This window comes from Mustela putorius, unplaced genomic scaffold (genome assembly GCF_011764305.1).
Source record: "Mustela putorius furo isolate JIRA1106 unplaced genomic scaffold, ASM1176430v1.1 tig00003845_pilon_pilon_pilon, whole genome shotgun sequence".
In the NCBI taxonomy this organism is placed as follows: domain Eukaryota; kingdom Metazoa; phylum Chordata; class Mammalia; order Carnivora; family Mustelidae; genus Mustela; species Mustela putorius.
In genome coordinates, this window is record NW_025421998.1 from 55189978 (window position 1) to 55210426 (window position 20449).

At 36.2% G+C, this 20449-nt stretch overlaps 1 protein-coding gene across 1 annotated transcript in view; it reads left to right on the top strand.

Moving 5' to 3' along the window:
- STK31 (serine/threonine kinase 31) overlaps window positions 1-20449 on the top strand; it is an 89577-nt gene that overhangs the window by 32135 nt on the left and 36993 nt on the right. The window contains 6 exon segments of the mRNA XM_004743318.3: window positions 958-1073; window positions 5107-5266; window positions 8573-8695; window positions 15691-15870; window positions 17473-17589; window positions 19577-19696. Of these exon segments, the coding sequence (XP_004743375.3) occupies window positions 958-1073; window positions 5107-5266; window positions 8573-8695; window positions 15691-15870; window positions 17473-17589; window positions 19577-19696 (816 nt within the window).

The window sequence follows — 20449 nt, forward strand, 5'->3', positions numbered from 1 at the left end:
CAGTATCTGCTGGTTCTCTCTTTTTATTTAACTAGAGAATTGGAGAGAATGTGAGGACTAAGGATCATATTGTATAAATGCTGAATAAAATTTCTATGTTTATGTAATAATCTGGCTTGGAGTATAATTAGAATAAAGCTGCTACGTCTTTAATGATAATACTGCTCTATACATTATTTTAGATAATCATGGTACATTTGTACTTGAGATACTATTCAGAATTAGGGAGTTTAATCTAGCTTAGGTCAGGGAAGTGATGTTTTTGGTTGTTTTGCAATGTAAAATGACACAGGACTTTGTAAAAAAAAAGTTGTCATTGATAATGATCTCATGTCTCTAGGGATCTTTTACTTATCTTTTTAAAATTTAACTACTGAGACAAAGTATATGAAATTTCTTTCTATTTGGCCTTTTATTAGAATGAAAGATAAAGAGTCTATGATTTGTGTGAAGGTAGAAGCCTGGAATAGATTTATTTTTTTCAGATCCAAACTAGTAGGAAAATAAGTTGTCCTGTGGTTTAATATTTAAAAAGAAAACTTTGTTTCAAAGGATTTATTTATTTATTTTAGAGCAAGATTGAGAGAACATGAGTAGGGGGAGGCTGGGAGGAGAGAAAGAATCTCAAACAGACTCCACACTGAGCATGGAGCCCCATGTGGGCTTGGACTCATGACCCCATCATTCCCTGAGCCAAAATAAAGAGTTGGATGCTTAACCCACTGAACCACCTAGGTGCTCCCCAATTTTTAAAAAGTAATCTCTATGCCCAATATGGAGCTCAAACTCATGTCCCCGAGATCAAGAGCTCCAGGTTTCACCAACAAGAGCCACCCAGGTACCCAAATATTTTTTAATCTTTAAAATTTTATTTATGCCTTAAAAGTATTTAAGTGACAGTAGAAATATAGTTTCTTGTTCGAGATTCACTAGGGATGTGCTTGTTTTTTGTTGCAGCAAGAGAAAGCGACTACCATGGATTTGACTAAACACTTAGAAAGCACTCTGAAGACTCGTGTAGGTACCAGAATGGAAAATCTGGCAGCTAAGGTTGAAATGTTGAAAGAAATTAGGTAAGTAAAAGCATATTTTTGATAAGGATACTTTTAATTTTCACTTATTTTAAAGATTTATTTATAGAGAGAATATACAAGCAGAGGGAGGGGCAGAGGGAAAGAAGGGAGAGAGAAAGAGAATCTCAAGCAGACTCCATGCTGAGCACAGAGCCTGACTTGGGGCTCAGTTTCACTCCTGAGATCATGACCTGAGCTGAAATCAAGATTCAGATGCTTACCTGACTAAGCCACCCAGGGACCTCGAGAAAGATAATTTAAAATAATTGCTGATTAGTTTGTGCTTTGTTTAAATTCTATACTCATCATTTTTCCTTTGACACTTGATCTTTATATTTTTATGCCTTTAAAAGAGCGAAACTAAAAACACTTAGCCTGAGCTGAATTTTATAGTGTTTGTGTCAGCATTCCTTTGTTAAAACATGGAGTTATATATGGTTATAAAGTCATCTGTGAGAATGAAATTAAAAACCAACACAAGTTCTAAGTGGTAGTTTGATGGGAAACTACTATGCCTATTTTTATTGCTTGGTGTTATTTTTAGGCCTATATCCAAACTAAAGATTTGAAAGAAAAAAGTGGTTTTCGTACAGTCAGAAGAAAAATGGTCTTCATGGAATCAGGAGAGAAGAAATTGGTTAGGAATCCTTGTGCAGAGTTTATTAAGCATTTGTCAGACTCTGTATATGATTTATGTAGGTATTTTATATTAATAGATGATTGTCTTATTGCTGGTTAGGGATAATTTCTCCCTCTTTTCTGGAATGTGGGAAAAAATAGTTCTCAAGACAACCTAAATTCCTTTTCATGCTACAAAAAGTACTTAAATCAGTTACTCATTTTCTCAAATACTTGGAAACAATAAGAAGATGTTCATCTGAATTAATATTGTGTGTTGCTGTTTTGTCCAGTGGAAATTTGTATTCTCCAGTATAAATCCATCAGCTGTCATCTGGTTTGTAAGCCTCTAGATAGTTTGAGTAATTTTGTTCCTCTAGAGCCTAATTAACTTTTTTTTTTGACTTTTAATTTTTTATTTTTTATAAACATATATTTTTATCGCCAGGGGTACAGGTCTGTGAATCACCAGGTTTACACACTTCACAGCACTCACCAAAGCACATACCCTCCCCAATGTCCATAATCCCACCCCCTTCTCCCAAACCCCCTCCCCCCAGCAACCCTCAGTTTGTTTTGTGAGATTAAGAGTCATTTATGGTTTGTCTCCCTCCCAATCCCATCTTGTTTCATTTATTCTTCTCCTACCCACTTAAGCCCCCATGTTGCATCACCACTTCCTCATATCAGGGAGATCATATGATAGTTGTCTTTCTCTGCTTGACTTATTTCGCTAAGCATGATACGCTCTAGTTCCATCCATGTTGTCGCAAATGGCAAGATTTCATTTCTTTTGATGGCTGCATAGTATTCCATTGTGGATATATACCACATCTTCTTGATCCATTCATCTGTTGATGGACATCTAGGTTCTTTCCATAGTTTGGCTATTGTGGACATTGCTGCTATAAACATTCGGGTGCACGTGCCCCTTTGGATCACTACGTTTGTATCTTTAGGGTAAATACCCAATAGTGCAATTGCTGGGTCATAGGGCAGTTCTAATTTCAACATTTTGAGGAACCTCCATGCTGTTTTCCAGAGTGGCTGCACCAGCTTGCATTCCCATCAACAGTGTAGGAGGGTTCCCCTTTCTCTGCATCCTCGCCAGCATCTGTCATTTCCTGACTTGTTTATTTTAGCCATTCTGACTGGTGTGAGGTGATATCGCATTGTGGTTTTGATTTGTATTTCCCTGATGCCGAGTGATATGGAGCACTTTTTCATGTGTCTGTTGGCCATCTGGATGTCTTCTTTGCAGAAATGTCTGTTCATGTCCTCTGCCCATTTCTTGATTGGATTATTTGTTCTTTGGGTGTTGAGTTTGCTAAGTTCTTTATAGATTCTGGACACTAGTCCTTTATCTGATATGTCGTTTGCAAATATCTTCTCCCATTCTGTCAGTTGACTTTTGATTTTGTTAACTGTTTCCTTTGCTGTGCAAAAGCTTTTGATCTTGATGAAATCCCAATAGTTCATTTTTTCCCTTGCTTCCCTTGCCTTTGGCGTTGTTCCTAGGAAGATGTTGCTGCGGCTGAGGTCGAAGAGGTTGCTGCCTGTGTTCTCCTCAAGGATTTTGATGGATTCCTTTCGCACATTGAGGTCCTTCATCCATTTTGAGTCTATTTTTGTGTGTGGTGTAAGGAAATGGTCCAATTTCATTTTTCTGCATGTGGCTGTCCAATTTTCCCAGCACCATTTATTGAAGAGGCTGTCTTTTTTCCATTGGACATTCTTTCCTGCTTTGTCGAAGATTAGTTGACCATAGAGTTGAGGGTCTATTTCTGGGCTCTCTATTCTGTTCCGTTGATCTATGTGTCTGTTTTTGTGCCAGTACCATGCTGTCTTGATGATGACAGCTTTGTAATAGAGCTTGAAGTCCGGAATTGTGATGCCACCAACGTTGGCTTTCTTTTTCAATATCCCTTTGGCTATTCGAGGTCTTTTCTGGTTCCATATAAATTTTAGAATTATTTGTTCCATTTCTTTGAAAAAGATGGATGGTACTTTGATAGGAATTGCATTAAATGTATAGATTGCTTTAGGTAGCATAGACATTTTCACAATATTTATTCTTCCAATCCAGGAGCATGGAACATTTTTCCATTTCTTTGTGTCTTCCTCAATTTCTTTCATGAGTACTTTATAGTTTTCTGAGTATAGATTCTGTGCCTCTTTGGTTAGGTTTATTCCTAGGTATCTTATGGTTTTGGGTGCAATTGTAAATGGGATGGACTCCTTAATTTCTCTTTATTCTGTCTTGCTGTTGGTGTAGAGAAATGCAACTGATTTCTGTGCATTGATTTTATATCCTGACACTTTACTGAATTCCTGTATAAGTTCTAGCAGTTTTGGAGCCTAATTAACTTTTGAGGCACTACCAGAAATTAAGTGGCTACACTGCCACAGATATGGGGCAGATTTAGGACCAAAATAATCCAATGTATTTTTGTACATTTTTGAGGAAATAATGTGCTATTTGAGTGGTGGCTGTCTTGTTAGAAACTAGAGAAAAGAATATGGATGGACTTTGTTGTTTTTGCTAGCTGGCTTGCTTCTCCAATTGTTTTTTTTTTTCTTTTTTTCCTTTTTTCAACTCTACAAATGTTAGTCTGTTTAATAGGGTACAAGGACTAAGGTGCTTGCAGTCTTGGTTAGCAAGTTTAGCTAAGTCTAACATTTTTAAGGAATTGTTCAGAAATCTAACTGTATACCAGCATTGAAGGTCTATTTGATATGATCAGACTTTTAAAGTTGTCCTTTATTTTATTTTATTATTTTTTTAAGCTTTTATTTTTATTTATTGGACCCAGAGAGAGGGTATAGGCAGGGGAGCCGGAGAAGCAGGCTCCCTGCTGAGCAGAAAGCACAATGTGGGGCTGGATCCCAGGGTCTTGAGATCATCACCTTCATGAGCTGAAGGCAGATCCCAACTAATTGAGCTACTCAGGGGCATCTATGTAAAAGTTTTCTAATAAAGTTTTATTTGATTTTTTTCTCAAATGTATATATATATTTCTAAGATTTATTTATTTATTTATTTATTATGCTTCTGTGCAGAAGCAGGGGGGCTGAGTCAGAGGGAGAGGGAGAATGAAAATCTCAAGCAGACTTGTTGCCACGTGTGGGGCCCAACACAGGGCTCCATCCCATGACCCTAAGATCATGGCGTGAGCTGAAATCAAGAGTCTGATGCTTGACCAACTGAACCACCCAGGTGCCCCATGAATCAAATATATTTTAATTACAAATTATGCCAGTTAATTGATGATTTTATGTAAGGTTTTAGCAAGTACCTCTTCATAGCCAACATTGTATGTTGTAACTTTAGACCATTATTATTTAAGCGCAACTTTTTCTCATGTCAATTTAAAAATTTCTTAATCTTTTCCTTTTTGCTTTTGTTTTTAAATAGACGTGTCAACATCAATGTTCGTTTTGGAAATGACCTCTCAGATGCTATGCAAGTGTTAGATGACGAGGGCTTTACTATCCCAGCTTCTTTGACTGAATTAGAGAGAATTTGGGCAGAATACAATCTTGCTCAGAAGAACATACAAACTTGTGAAAATGTGGTGGGTCCAGAATTTTTCTCTCTAAAGGTTTTATTTGTTGATCATATGGGGATATCATTTGGGAAAGATTGTGGATATTATAGTGATACTTTGCATGAAATCTTTAAATTTTATAGCATCTTCATATTAATATTTTGACTCCCAATTTTCTTGCCTTGTTAAAAAAAGATAGATAAATGGTGATTGTGGATAAAGTGTTAAGAAAATCTTTTCCCCTTTTTGTATGAACATTTGACCATTGTTCAATTCCTTCTCTTTTTCCTTGGTAATTTAATAAAATAATATTTCAGTCATGTTACTAGGCGGCATTGGTTAGTTAAATCTCCCTAGTTGGTAATTTATATCTGGACTTGAGAAACTTTAAACTATAGATGCTTGGTGGAGGCTCTTGCAACTGGGCATACCATCCTTGAGGAACTTTGGAAGCTATGCCTATAAAATATGGTGGCTTTTGAAGGGGATGAAGCTTGTAAGCCACGGTGGTTGTGACACCTGCTAATGTATATTGTTTTGGGGTCTGAGTGGTGTGGTGGTCTGAGTGGTGTGCAGTATTGGACTCTGCCTTACTATTAAATGCTATTTAAGCACCCGTTATTGAAAGGTGGTTATTTGTGGGTAGGGGAGGGTATGAAGAGCAGATTATTTCCTATGAAATCTTTATTAGCATAGGTACAAGTATATTTCCTCTCACAATTTTCTTTAGTTTATATTGAGCTGAACAGAGCTCCTGTTTTTCATATGAAGATACTTAACACAATCATAACTTTCCTTATACCTATGAGTTCCATACTTGTGTTTGAAGTTGCTCCATCTGAATTATTGGTGGTTTCTATGGTTTCTACCTCTGGGGATTGTACCCCAAAAGTCGTCTTCCTAGTTCATACCTAGGTTGCCCAGTTGGCAATAGCTGACTGTAGGCGAGAACAGAATAACTAGGTCTTTGGAAATTCCAGGATTGTTAAATTTGTACAAGGGACTGTATTTGTGTCATTTTACATGTTAGACCCTAACTGATCACTTCTAATTACAGAAGAAAAAAGTGACAAAAGCAATGAGTTTGATCTATATGAAACACAGGTAATGTGATTAGGTAGTTTATAAACTTCTTCTTTACACTTTTAAAATGGACAGTTTTGTTCTTATTTTATAAATGAGAAAATTGAGGCCTACAAGGTTTAAGGAAATTGCTGAAGATTAAATAGTTGTAAATGTTAAAACGGTATTTGAACCTAAGTATGTCTGACTACAAGGTGTATTCTCTTTCCATTTAAACTATGTTGTTGATATTAAAGTAATTCATGATGTCTTTTCTTTTCTTTCTTTTTTTTTTTTTAAGAATTTTAAAAATTTATTTGACAGAGAGAGAGGCAGTGAGAGAGGGAACACAAACTGGGGGTGTGGGAGAAGGAGAAGCAGACTTCCCACTGAGCAGGAGCCTGATGCGGGGCTGGATCCCAGGACACTGGGATCCTGACCTGAGCCAAAGGCATACATTTAACTGACTGAGCCACCTAGGTGCCCCTCTAGTATATTTAAGAAAAAAAATTATTTATTTACATAAGTAATCTCTACACACAATGTGGAGCTCGAACTCATGACTCTAAGAACAAGAGTCATATGCTGTCCAGACTGAGCCAGCCAGATGCTCCTTTGATTTTTTTTTTTTAAAGGAGATATTTGGGGACACCTGGGTGGCTCAGTCATTAAGCATCTGCCTTCAGTTCAGGTCATGATTCTAGGGTCCTGGAATTGTGAAGGTGCATCGGGCTCCCTGCTCAGTGAGAAGCCTGCTTCCCTCTCTCCCACTTCCTGTTTGTGTTCCCTCTTTCGCTGTCTCTCTCTCTGTCAAATAAATAAAATCTTAAAAAAACAAAACAAAACATGGGGGCTTAAGTGGGAACATGGGGGCTTAAGTGGGTAAGAGAAGAATCAATGAAACAAGATGGGATTGGGAGGGAGACAAACCATAAATGACTCTTAATCTTACAAAACAAACTGAAGGTTGCTGGGGGAAGGGGGGTTGGGAGAAGCGGGGGTGGGGTTATGGACATTGGGGAGGGTATGTGCTTTGGTGAGTGCTGTGAAGTGTGTAAACCTGGCGATTCACAGACCTGTACCCTGGGGATAAAAATACATGTTTATAAAAAAATAAAAAATTAAAAAAAAAAAGGACTTATTTGTTTCTGCTTACTGCTAAAGCAGCCCCTTACGTTTCAGGATTTAATTTTGGGCTTCATTTCCTGAAAGTTCATTTGATAGACTGAAGAGTGGATTATTGAATAAATCCAGAGTTATAACTGCTGCTGAGTTGCCTTTTTTTTTTTTTTAAAGAGAGGGGTGAGGAGGGGCAGAGGGAAAGGGAGAGAGAATCTTAAGCAGGTTCCATGCCTAGTGCAGAGCCAGATCTCATGATGAGACCATGGCCTGAGCTCATATCAAAAGGTGGACACTTAACCACCTGAGCTATCCAGGCATCCGGCATTTTATTTCCCTTATTGAACTTAATTTAGGTCTAGTGTTATTTCATTTATGTATTTTGTACAGTACCTCAAGCTGATTGCCATGTGTATTTTTAATGAGATTCTTTTCTTTTTTGCGTATAGTTATAAAATGGCCTGGTTGAACTTACACAAAAAAAGAATATAAAATTCAAGCTTTTTAGTGTATGTGGCAGACACTGCAATAGGTAGCAGAGACACAGATTTGTTTAAGACATGATTCTCTTGGATGTGGGATATACATATAAATAGTTTCAATGTAGCTTGATAAGTACTATAATAGAGATAATGCATAGAATTCTTGGATCTCTCTCATATGCCTATTTCCAAACCTAACCTCTTAGACAAATTGGAGGTTTTACCATGGTGGAGATTAACTGAATCTCGAAGGGTAGGTAGTTGAAGGAATTGACAGGTGGAATGGGAGCAGGAGGGAGTTAGTGTATAATTAATAATAGGAACTTGGATAATTTTTTAAGAAAAACAAAAATTTCAGTGTTGTCCATATAGTGGGAAGAATAAGAGTAGGATTATGAAATACCTTATTTCTAATTAAGGTAAAGAAAGCTCTTTGTTAGTTTGGTGATCTCAGGAGAAAGATGCTTGTCTTAAAAGCTACTGTGTTTGGAGAATGTAATGTTAAATTTTACTCACTTTAAGACATTAGTGTTTTTTTTTTTTTTACATAGGTCACTCACTTTAAGACATTAGTTTTTTTTTTTTTTTTTTTTTTACATAGGTCAGTGTGTATAAAAATAAAAACCAGCTAGTGTATTAATGATTGTTATTCTTTGTTTTCTTTCTCCAGAACGAAGGGAGTATTTTGATTGCCAAAAGAAATGAAGTGCAACAGAAACTGAACATGGCAGTAGAAGTTTTTATTCTGGAAGTAGATGAGTTACCTCTTAATAAACGCTTGAAAACATTGCAGGTTAGAATTTAAAAAGATATATATATACATTAAAATATGTTTATCATTTGAGAGGTGAAATATGCATTTACCTTGAGATTTCAGATAGTACTAATGGCTACAAAATGTTATCTTCTTTTGGATGAATTCAAATTTCTTTTTAATAGGATTAAAATACTACTTTAATCTATTTAATATGTTTATATATGTATATCTATCCTGCAAATAAGGTAAAATGGTCAGACACATCAGGATTGCTAGAGTGGCGTTCACTGGGAAAACTCATGGATACAGAAGCTGTAGCAGGCATGTGAGTCCCTGTTGTCTGTTGCATTCCAGCAGAAAATCTGGTAGGGTCACATGTCAAGAGTTTAGAAGAGGAGTCCTGATCCAGTATCAGGGGCTAGAGTACAGTAGCTCTAGGTTGTTATGCAACCTTATCTTCAGCCTTATCCTGCCATCTCTGCAATGACTTTAATTTGGAGTGAATGCACATGTGACAGTGTTATGAAACATTTTTGTCTTTGTTTATTCAGATTTTTTTTTAGTCTCCTTTAATGATGTTTTAAAATTTTTCTCTAAAAACCCTCTGGCATTTCTTCATTTAACTTCAAGATATGTATACTTTTGGTTGCTTTTGTGGCTATTACCTTACTTTCCATTTCTTATTTTTGATGGTGTAGTGGAATACTGTTGATTTTTATTTATTTGTTTGCTTATTTATTTTTACTGTTTTTTAAAAAAATATTTTATTTATTTATTTGACAGAGATCACAAGTAGGCAGAGAGGCAGGCAGAGAGAGAGGGGGGGAGGTAGGCTTCCCGCTGAGCAAGAGCCCGATGTGAGGCTCTATCCCAGCACCCTGGGATCATGACCTGAGCTGAAGGCAGAGGCCCAACCTACTGAGCCACCCAGGCGCCCTTTTACTGTTGACTTTTATACATTGATGTCTCTGGCAACTCTCCTGAACTCTTTTAGTTCTCATTTCTCTATTAATATTCTTTGAACTTTCTTTGTGGTCATATCATTTGAAAACAACAGCCATCTTCTCCATCTACTTTTTATATATTTTTGGACTTTTACTGCATTGGTCAGCATCTTTAGTAACAAGTTAAATCTTGGCTGTGCTAGTTGGCATCCTTGTTTTATTTTGGATCGCAGGGAATGAGTTTGCTAGAGAGTTGGGGAAAAGGATATTCAGGGACATCTTGATACTGTCTCTTTCTGTCTGCCTGGAGGAAGATGTAGTTTAGATAATACCACGTATAGTATAAGTTCTTCCAGAATTGTGAAGTGACCTTTGCATGCAAAAGGGCAGTGGTGTAGTAAGAATGTACCTGTTGATAGTGCAGTTTTTACTTTACCCTGTGAAGGTCTTTTTCTTCTCATGAACTGCTAGTAAACATAGGTTTGCAACCGAGATGATTGTAAAAACTCTTCTTAAAGCTTAATCTTATGAGAGTTTTTGCTATATCTGGTTTGTTTCCCTTTATATTATTCCTCTTGGTCACCAGAATATTTTTTAAACTTCTGTTTTGATGAAGTAGTTTGATATTTACCTATATTCTTGAAATACTTAAGAAATAAAACCTATACTTCAATTATGGAGGTCAGAGAAGTTAAAGTTCATGATTTCTGATTTCCTCAACAGTTACTGAGCCTTCTTTTGTAGCCTAAAATACATGGTTGATTGTTTATGACTGTTCCTTATAAGGTAAAAAAGAAAGTATATTCCAGGTATACTTGGTATGCAGGTCCTGATGTATAGCTATTATTTTAATCCTTAATCTTCTGTATCTTTTCTTAGTTTTTTATCTGATCAGTTTATCAGTTTTGAGAGATTGTTATATATTCTAGTTCTTTAATTGTTTAAAAAAAAAGTCAGTGCTGGGGCACCTGGGTGGTTCATTGTTAAGCTTCTGCCTTCAGTTCAGGTCATAATCCCAGGGTCCTGGGATCAAGCCAGTGTCAGTCTCCCTGCTCACCAGGAAGCCTGCTTCTTCCTCTCTCATTCCCCCTGCTTGTATTCCCCCTCTGACTGTGTCTTTCTCTGTCAAATGAATAAATCAAATCTTTAAAAAAAAAGTTAGTGTTGTATTGTTGGGTGTTAAAGTATTTATGATTGTTATGTATTTTATTTTACTTTATTTATTTATTTGTATATATATATTTTAAAGATTTTATTTATTTATTTGACAGAGAGAGATCACAAGCAGACGGAGAGGCAGGCAGAGAGAGAGAGAGAGGGAAGCAGGCTCCCTGCTGAGCAGAGAGCCCGATGCGGGACTCGATCCCAGGACCCCGAGATTATGACCTGAGCCAAAGGCAGCGGCTTAACCCACTGAGCCACCCAGGCGCCCCTACTTTATTTATTTTAAAGATTTTATTTATTTGACAGAGAGAGCACAATGAGAGAGGGAACTGAAGCATGGGGAGTGGGAGAAGCAGGCTTCCTGCTGAGCAGGGAGCCTGATGCAAGGCTCGATCCTAGGACTCTGGGATCATGACCTGAGCCGAAGGCAGACACTTAACGACTGAGCCACCCAGCCACCCCTGTTATGTATTTTAAACTGTTTTCTTTTTCACCATTATGTGACCTTACTTTTCCTTCATGGTATTAAAATATTGTTTCCTTTAAAAATTCCTTTTCTGCCTCTATTTTTTGCTTTATCTTCTTTCCCTCCCTTTATCTTATTTTTTATTTTAAAATTTTTTAGAAGATTTTAATTTATTTAACTGACAGAGAGAGAGAGAGAAAGCGCGTGCACAGCAGGGTGAGGGGGAGCAGCAGAAGGAGAGGAAGAAACAGGCTCCCCACTGAACAAGGAGCCCAATGCAGGGCTTGATCCCAGGACCCTGGGATCATGACCTGAGCCAAAGGCAGATGCTTAACCTACTAAGCCACCAGGCACCCCACCCTCCCTTTATTTTAAATTGAATGTCTTTCTTAGACAACATACTAATGGATCATTTTTTAAAAGAAGCTAATGTATAAATTTGTCTTTTGATGGGTAACTTGATTTATATGTTTATAATTACTGTTTTATTAGAACATATTTCTGTAATTGTTTTGTGTTTCTGTTGGTCATGGTTTCTATTTTTTCCCCCCTTTCCTACCTTATACCACTAATATCTTAGAACATTCTCATCTGCCTTTGGTGTGTCTTCTTGCTGTGTATTTCTCTCCTAAAAATCAGCTAACCACTTGTTTAGGATTTTAATTACAGAATGTTACAGGTATTGTAAATGATAATTCAGATAACAAACTTTAGAGTTATTCTCTCATTCTTATTTGATAAATTGTTGGATATCTTTTGGTTTTCTCTGTGTATTGGAGTATTTTCTCAAAGTACCTTATTCCCTTAAATATTTATTTATTTATTTATTTATTTATTTATTTTAGAGAGAGAGAGAGGGTGGAGGGAGGGGCAGAGGGAGAGGTTTTCAAGCAGAGTCCCATTGAGCTTGGAGCCCGATATAGGGCTCAGTGTCATGTCTCATGAGATTATGGCCTGAGACGGAACTAAGAGTTGGATGCTTATTTGACTGAGCCACCCAGGTGCCCCCTCTAAGAGTACTTTCAAAGAGCTCTTTGTGTGGTTGATTTTGTAAAGTATTAAGTGTCTCAGGATATCTTTTTTTTTTAGAAAATTTTAATACCATTTGTTTATTTGAGAGAGAGTGTGAGCGATCCAGCATGGGGTGGTGGCGGGCAGGGAAGAGAAGCAGACTTCCTGCTCAGCAAGGACTCTGGGATCATGATATGAGCCGAAGGTAGATGCTTAACTAACTGACCACCTAGGCACCCCTGTCTCAGTATATCTTATTTAAACATTTAAACAGTTGATTGCATTTACGTACTTTAAACAGTTGTTTCATTGGCTATAAAATATTTGATTCAAAGTCCATAGTTCTTTCAAAATTTGACGATAATAATCCATTGTCTTCTTCTCATAGTTGTTACCAGTCTGATTTTTGTTCTTCTGTGACGTTTTTCCTCCACTGAAAACTTTAATGTTTTCTCTTGACTTTGTTCCTAATCTGCACTGAAGTTTCTATTTAATCTGAGTCCATTCAGTCTGAGATTTTCTATTTTTCTTTAACTCTATGGAATATTTGATAATTATTTCTTAAGATATTATCCCTTCTTCTCTCCTACCCCTTCTCTCCTCAATTTACTTTGTCTTTTATCCTGGGACTTCTGTTAGATGTACATTTAAATTTCTTCTATCCTCTACATATTTTAATTGTTCCTGTATGTTTTCTATCTTTATCCTTTTCTGAGTCTCTTTGGGGGGATCTGAGGAATCCTTGACTTAATCATCTAGCTCACTAATTAGTTCTCTAGCTGTATCCTTTTTGCCATTTAGTGAATGCATTGTATTCTTTATTTCAAAGATTATTTCTTTTATACCTAATATTTTCAGTTGGTTATTGTCTATAAGTACTTGATTTTGCCTTGTGTTTTAGTATTCTTTTTTTTAATCTTTCTTTTTTTCCCATTTTATTTTATTTTATATCTTTTCAGTGTTCCAGCATTCATTGTTTATGCGCCACACCCATTGCTCCATGCAATACATGCCCTCCATAATATCCACCACCAGGCTCACCCAACCTCCTCCCCACTCCTCTCCCCTCCAAAACCCTCAGTTTGTTTCTCAGAGTCCACAGTCTCTCATGGTTTTTCTCCTCATCCAAGTTCTCCCAACTCACTTCTCCTCTCCATCTCCCAATGTCCTCTGTGTTATTCCTTATGCTTCTCAATTAAGTGAAACCATATGATACTTGACTCTCTCTGCTTGACTTATTTCATTCAGCATAATCTCGTCCAGTTCTGTCCATGTTGATACAAAATTTGGCTATTCATTGTTTCTGATGGAAGCATAATACTCCATTGTGTATATGGACCATATCTTTATCCATTTGTCCATTGAAGGACATCTTGGTTCTTTCCACAGTTTGGCAACTGTGGCCATTGCTGCTATGAACATTGGGGTACAGATGGCCCTTCTTTTCACTATATCAGTATCTTTGGGGTAAATACCCAGTAGTGCAATTGCAGGATCATAGGGAAGTTCTATTTTTAATTTCTTAAGGAATCTCCACACAGTTTTCCAAAGTGGCTGCACCAGCTTGCGTTGCCACCAAGAGTGTAAGAGGGTTCCCCTTTTTCCACACCCTCTCCAACACATGGTGTAAAAGAATGGCTGAGTTTCATTCTTCTATACATAGCTGTCCAATTTTCCCAGCACCATTTATTGAAGAGACTGTCTTTTTTCCACTGTATATTTTTTCTTGCTTTGCCAAAAATTAGTTGACCGTAGAGTTGAGGGTCCATATCTGGGCTCTCTACTCTGTTCCATTGGTCTGTGTGTCTGTTTTTGTGTCAGTACCATGCTGTCTTGGTGATCACAGCTTTGGAGTAAAGCTTGAAATCAGGTAACGTGATGCCCCCAGTTTTGTTTTTCTTTTTCAACATTTCCTTAGCAATTCGGGGTCTTTTCTGGTTCCATACAAATTTTAGGATTGTTTGTTTCAGCTCTTTGAAAAATGCCGGTGGAGTTTTGATTGGGGTGGCATTGAAAGTATAGATTGGTCTAGGCAGTATAGCAGTATAGACATTTTAGCAATGTTTATTCTTCTGATCCATGAGCATGGAATGGTCTTCCATCTTTTTGTGTCTTCTTCAGTTTCTTTCATACACAAAGATAAACTTGAACTGGATAAAAGACCTCAGTGTGAGGCAGGAATCTATCAAAGTCCTAGAGGAGAACTTAGGCAGTAATCTCTTTGACGTCAGCCACAGCAACTTCTTTCAAGATATGTCCCAAAAGGCAAAGGAAACAAAAGGGAAAATGAACTTTTGGGACTTCATCAAGATCAAAAGCCTTTGCATAGTATTCTTTCTTTTTGTTGAGAGTATTTGTTATGCTTATTTCGAGTTCTTTGATTTTGCTTCCTTTTTATAAAGTGACTTAGATTGTTATATTCCTTTCAGAGTTCTTCTGTTAGTCATGGACTTCATCCTTCTCTGTATCCCCTTCAAAGGTCTCGTACTTCCTTGGAGAACTGTAAGCTATCTTGGTTCTGTGCTGTTGTGTAGGTAGGGGATAGGGTGATAGAGGGTTCTGAGAGAGGGGTGAAAGCTTGGAATATAACTTCAAAGACTTCAGGTGGGTTTAGAGAATAGGATGGGGTTGTTACTCAGAGCTTCTAGGGTTACAGTTTGGACTCAGCTACTACCTATAGGCTTTTATTCTAGATGATCTTACTTTTCAGTGGACCTTCCAGTCCCTCTGCCTCAGCCACTACTCTTTTTCAGGTGTTACTATCCTTGGGTGTAAATGCCACCAGGTATTCAGGGGAAAAGGGAAGAAAAGAAAATGCTTAGGGGATGGCTGACTTTTTTTTGGTACAGGTTATCAATTTTTGGTTCATTTAGGTTCTTGTACTGTACTTGTGTAAGTCCATTGCCTCTTGCTTTGTGCTACTGCTTTACAGTGTGAGAGGGAAGGGTGTATGAAGAAGGTTCCCTTTTCCCACATGTTATTTTTGCTGAGGTAAATACATGCCTTCTTCCACTTTGCCATGACTTGCTCATTGCTAAGCACCAGCTATCTTGTCTTTCCAAGAGTTTCTTAGAGTTTTGTGATAAAAATTTCTAGGATCTTTTTAAAGTTTTTCCCTTGTTTCAGTGACATTTCTAGAGTTTTGTTCCTAGAGAGCACCACTAGGCTCTCTTGTCTCTTCTAGTCCTTTCTAAAATGCTTTTTAAGTTCATATATATATTCAGTCACTTCCTTAGTTGGAATTGTCTAACTTTTATTATTATAATCCAAATAAGTCACCTTCTAGGTAGCTTTATATTTTCATATCTAATGTTTCCAAGTTTTATTTATAAGATTCTTAAGGATTGGGTTTCAACATACTGCTTTTCTGTCTCACAGATTTTAATATGGTGCTTGAATCCTAATATGAAGTTAATAAACTTTAACAAACAAATATATTTCTATAGGATCTGTCAACCTCTTTAGAGGCAGTATATGGACAGGCCAAAGAAGGGACAAACTCTGAAGAAATACTTAAGAAATTTTATGACTGGAAGTGTGATAAAAGAGAGGAGTTCACCAGTGTTAGAAGTGAAACAGATGTTTCTCTACAACGTCTCGTAGCATGGTTCCAGAACACTGTGAAGGTAATAAGAGCCCTTGCCCAGTGTTGGTGTTGGTGTTGTAGTGTAAAGCAGGGAATATTGGTTTTATAGTAATTTTCCAAGTGTAATTTACTTCTATTTTGAGGAGGAGAAATGAAGAGGAAGAGAGGGATTGAGGGGAAGTTGCCTGGAATAGAAGGATGAGGGATTTACATATTTTTATTCTCTAGAAACATATATGGAAAACTGCTTCATAAGCCTTTATACGTATAAGAAAGTATCACTGGCATTTATTACAAGTGTGGTGTATTTTCTATAGCTATAGTGTAGAGATAAGGGTCTTATTGTATTTACATGTGCTTAAAGGGTAGTAGAGCTTTCTTCTTTGTTTAGCTTCTTTTTTAGCAAGATGTGTGTTTTAACATTAGTTGGCCAGCTCCTCATGCTGAAAGTATGTTAATTGGCAGTGTTTAAGTTTTTAAAGTTTTAGATATCTTAAATATCTTAAAGATATCTAACGTAAATGGAGAATACTAATCTCATTTGGTACTAAACATTAGAAATGGTGTTTTGTGTATTATTATTCTTAGTTCTTATTTATTATCACAAAAACACCATGTAATCTTCCAAAAGCTGTGGGGGCATGTAATTTTGTATTAATATACTTGGAATCCTAATTAAATTTCAGCCTCATTTTGTTGCTGATTCTGTTTTCTCTGTTCTTCTGTCTGTTTTACAACCTTCTCAGGAAGGGAGGTGTCATTTATCTATGTGAATGGTTTACAGATATGCATTTCTAGCTTTGTTTTGGGGGAAAAAAGTCTTTAATCTCTCAGCTACCTCCAGAGCTCTTCATTTTGGTACTTTTTAATGGACATATTAACATTAATTATTTCTTTGTTGTCTTTTGTTGTTGATTAGAATGGCTCTCTGCTAAGGTTAACTATCATGTATCCTTTTCTTTCATTTCCGTAGCTGTTTCCCTAATCCAGATCTCCATATTAGTCACATATCTTATCTCTAAAATCAAAGTGACTGCTTGGGACTTTTATGTTCTGTATTATAATTGAGGCCCATGATTTTATTCTATTTAACACTTTATTATAAAGTCTATTTCCTGATAGAAAATATCTTTGTTTTCTTAATAAGGTGGAAGTCATCTGGGTTTAATCTTTATCTCCAGATTCCTAAATACTTAGTAGTTTATCATGAGATATCCAGTATAAACATATGCCTTTTTTATTAAAGAGCGCTGGCATTGTCTGCCTACTACCTATCAGATTTAAACTTTTCACCTGAACATTTAAGTTTCTTACCAGCTTTTAGTCAGACTGTTTTCTTTGACTATCCTCACAAAGTATTGGTCTTGTTTCTGTTTTTTTTTCTTCTTCATACTTTTCCTTTTATGTCTCTAAGCCACAGATTATGTTAAAAAATCCGTGTTTTATGTGTGTGATATGTGTATGCCTTTTCTTTTTTGATGTGAAAGTTTGGGGAGGGCAGTAGTTTATCTTTCTTGTGTGTCCTTACTTCTCTCACATTGCCTAGTGCATAGGCTAATGCTCTGCTCTAGGTATAACAACACAACACTAATAGAAAATAATTAAATGATATACTTTCATGTTTTAATTTTTTGCAAATGAGGCTTTTGATCTCTCTGTGGAAGAATCACAAACTTCTGAAGACACAATCAGTAGTCTTGATGAAATCCTAGAGAAGACTGAGTCAAGTATCTGCAAAGAGCTGGAGATATCTCTGATTGTGAGTATTGATATTCTTTACTACTTCCTTTGAAGCAATACGGTTTTTCTTGCTAATTAGAAAGCATGAAGACTGATTTTAGGTTTCCTCTTATAGACCTATATGAAATAGTAACATTGTCAAGTTCTAATCTAAGCACAATGCAAATTTTTATTCTTTCACAGAGTGATAATTTCATTTTTTAAAGTTTTTATTTTAATGACAGTTAGTTAACATCGTGTTATATTAGTTTCAGATGTACAGTACAGTTAATTCAGCACTTCCATACATCATCCTGTGCTCCTCTTGACAGGTGCACTCCTTAATCCCCATCACCTATTTAATCCATTCCCACACCCCCTTTTCTTCTGGTAACCATCACTTTGTTAAATGATGTGTACTTTCTTTTTTTTTCTCTTCCAAATTTTTTTTTCAAATTCTTATTAGTTAACATGTAGTGTAATAAATGCTTATAGGAGTAGAATTTAGTGATTCATCACTTATATATAACATCCAGTGCTCATTATAACAAGTGCCCTCCTTAATACCCATCTCCTGATATTTTCATTTTAATAGGACATTTCACATTAAAAAAATTAAACTTAACATTTAATTCCAGGAAAACTCCTCTTAATTTGAGTGTGTTAGCTTTCTGTGTCATTTGATTCTTCAGTCCATCATACCCAATGATTGTAAGAAAAGACTTCAGAATTTGTGAAAAATTAAAATAAAATCGGAAAGAGCTTTGGAAGTGTATATATAAGACCGATTAGTAGTTCCCTTTCTGTTCTGTCATGCCAAGTTAAAAATTAGTGTAGTTCTTCCAAAGAGCATTTTGTAATGTTATTATTGCTCAATGAGACTCTTTCCCAGTTTTTCAGGCTGTTTACTGAAGTCTCATTGGTTATATTGTTCCTTTTACTTGTTTCTTTTTACCTCTTGCAGTTTTATTCAGGTTGGCATTGAAAAATATATATATGTTTCTGTATTTCCCTATTTTAAAATAGTCTATTTTTAATAGTATTTAGATGGTTTAGTCAGATTTTATTTTTTTATTGCTGAAATATGATTAACATACAATGTTGCATTAATTTCAGGTGTACAACATAGTAATTTGACGTTTCTATACATTATTCAGTGCTCATCAGGATAATCTTAGTCAGTGTCCGTTACCTTGCAGGACTGTTAAAATATTATTGACGATGTTCTCTGTGCTGTACTTTTCATCTCCGTGACTTACTTATTCTATAGCTGGAAGTTTGTATCTCTTTGTCAGACTTGATTTTAAAAGATTTTATTTATTTATTTGACAGAGAGAGATCACAAGGAGGGAGAGAGGCAGGCAGAGAGAGAGGAAACAGGCTCCCTGAGCCTGATATGGGGCTCGATCCCAGGACCTTGAGATCATGACCTGAGCTTAAGGCAGAGGCTTTAACCCACTGAGCCACCCAGGTGCCCCCAGACTTGATTTTAGAAGTGGTTGTTAATAGATGATTTCTAAAAATAAAATGTTGAAGTTCTTTGTGTTGTTTGGTTCTTAAATTTAGTGTAGTGTTATCCTTGATTTCCTTTATACTAGTCTAGAAAGCTGTAGGAATAATGATGTAAGGGGAGCAAAATTTTCCATATGAACATCTTTCACATTAGTGTCTCTTCTATCTAGAAAAAGATGTGTTTAAGAAATACTTTGGGAGCGCCTAGGTGGCTCAGTCAGTAAGTTCTGCCTTTGGCTTAGGTCATGATCCCAGGGTCTGGGATGGAGCCAGATGTCAGGCTCCTTGCTCTGTGGAAAACCTGCTTCTCCTCTCCCACTCTTCCTGCTTGTGTTCCTTCTCTCACTGTCTCTCTTTCTGTCAAATAAATAAAATCTTAAAAAAAGATACTTTGGAAAAAAATAGAAATTTTAAAAGGCATTTCTTAAAAAAGTTTGTTCATTGTTATTGGAGGTTTAAATTATTTTGGATATTCTTTTGTGAATAATTCCATGTGTATGATTTATTTCACTTAGGAACAAGGTGATGAGGACAAGGAGGTCATTTTAAATACATATAGTCAAGTACTACAAAAGATCCATTCAGAGGAAAGGCTTATTGCTACAGTACAATCCAAGTACAAGGACAGTATTGAGGTTGGATTATGCTTTATTTTTTAGGTCTTTTATATTGATGCTATGGATTTTTTAATACTTAAATTTTTCTCAACTAGTTTAATACCCAGTGTATATGTAACTAATTATTATTGCTAGAAGAACAGTATAGTTAGCTGATGTGTAATTAAATTCACCCCACAGTGAAAATAGTGGTTTAATTGATAAAAACATATTGCATTTTGGATTGTGTTCTTCAAAACCTAATCTTTACTGGGACACCTGGGTATCGCAGTCGGTTGAGTGTCTGGCTTTTAATTTCGACTTGGGTCATTATTTTGGGGTCTTAGGATGGAGGCCCCCCATTGGGCTCTACTCTCAGCAGAGTCTGCTTGGGATTCTCTCTTGCTCTTCCTCTGCCCCTCTTGCTTTCTCTTTCTCTAAAATAAATAAATAAATCTTTAAAAAAAAAAAGCTTCATCTCTACTATCATTATCTTTATGCCTATACAGGTTTACAGTAGAAAATTTGTTAAATGCAGAAAAATAAGAAGAAATAAAAACATTGATTATAATCCTCTTAGCCTAAGAAGTAGATACTCAGGGCTAGTTTCAGAGTATTTTCTTTTTGGATGGTGACATATATATGTACATATATCATGTGCATTGCATTGTTTTGTAAACGGTTTTGAAAATATTTCTTCATTTAGTGGTATATTATGAATACTATCCCATGTGATTAGTGATTCTTCTATACTTTCATTTTGAGCAACTAATGCATCACCACTTGCATAGA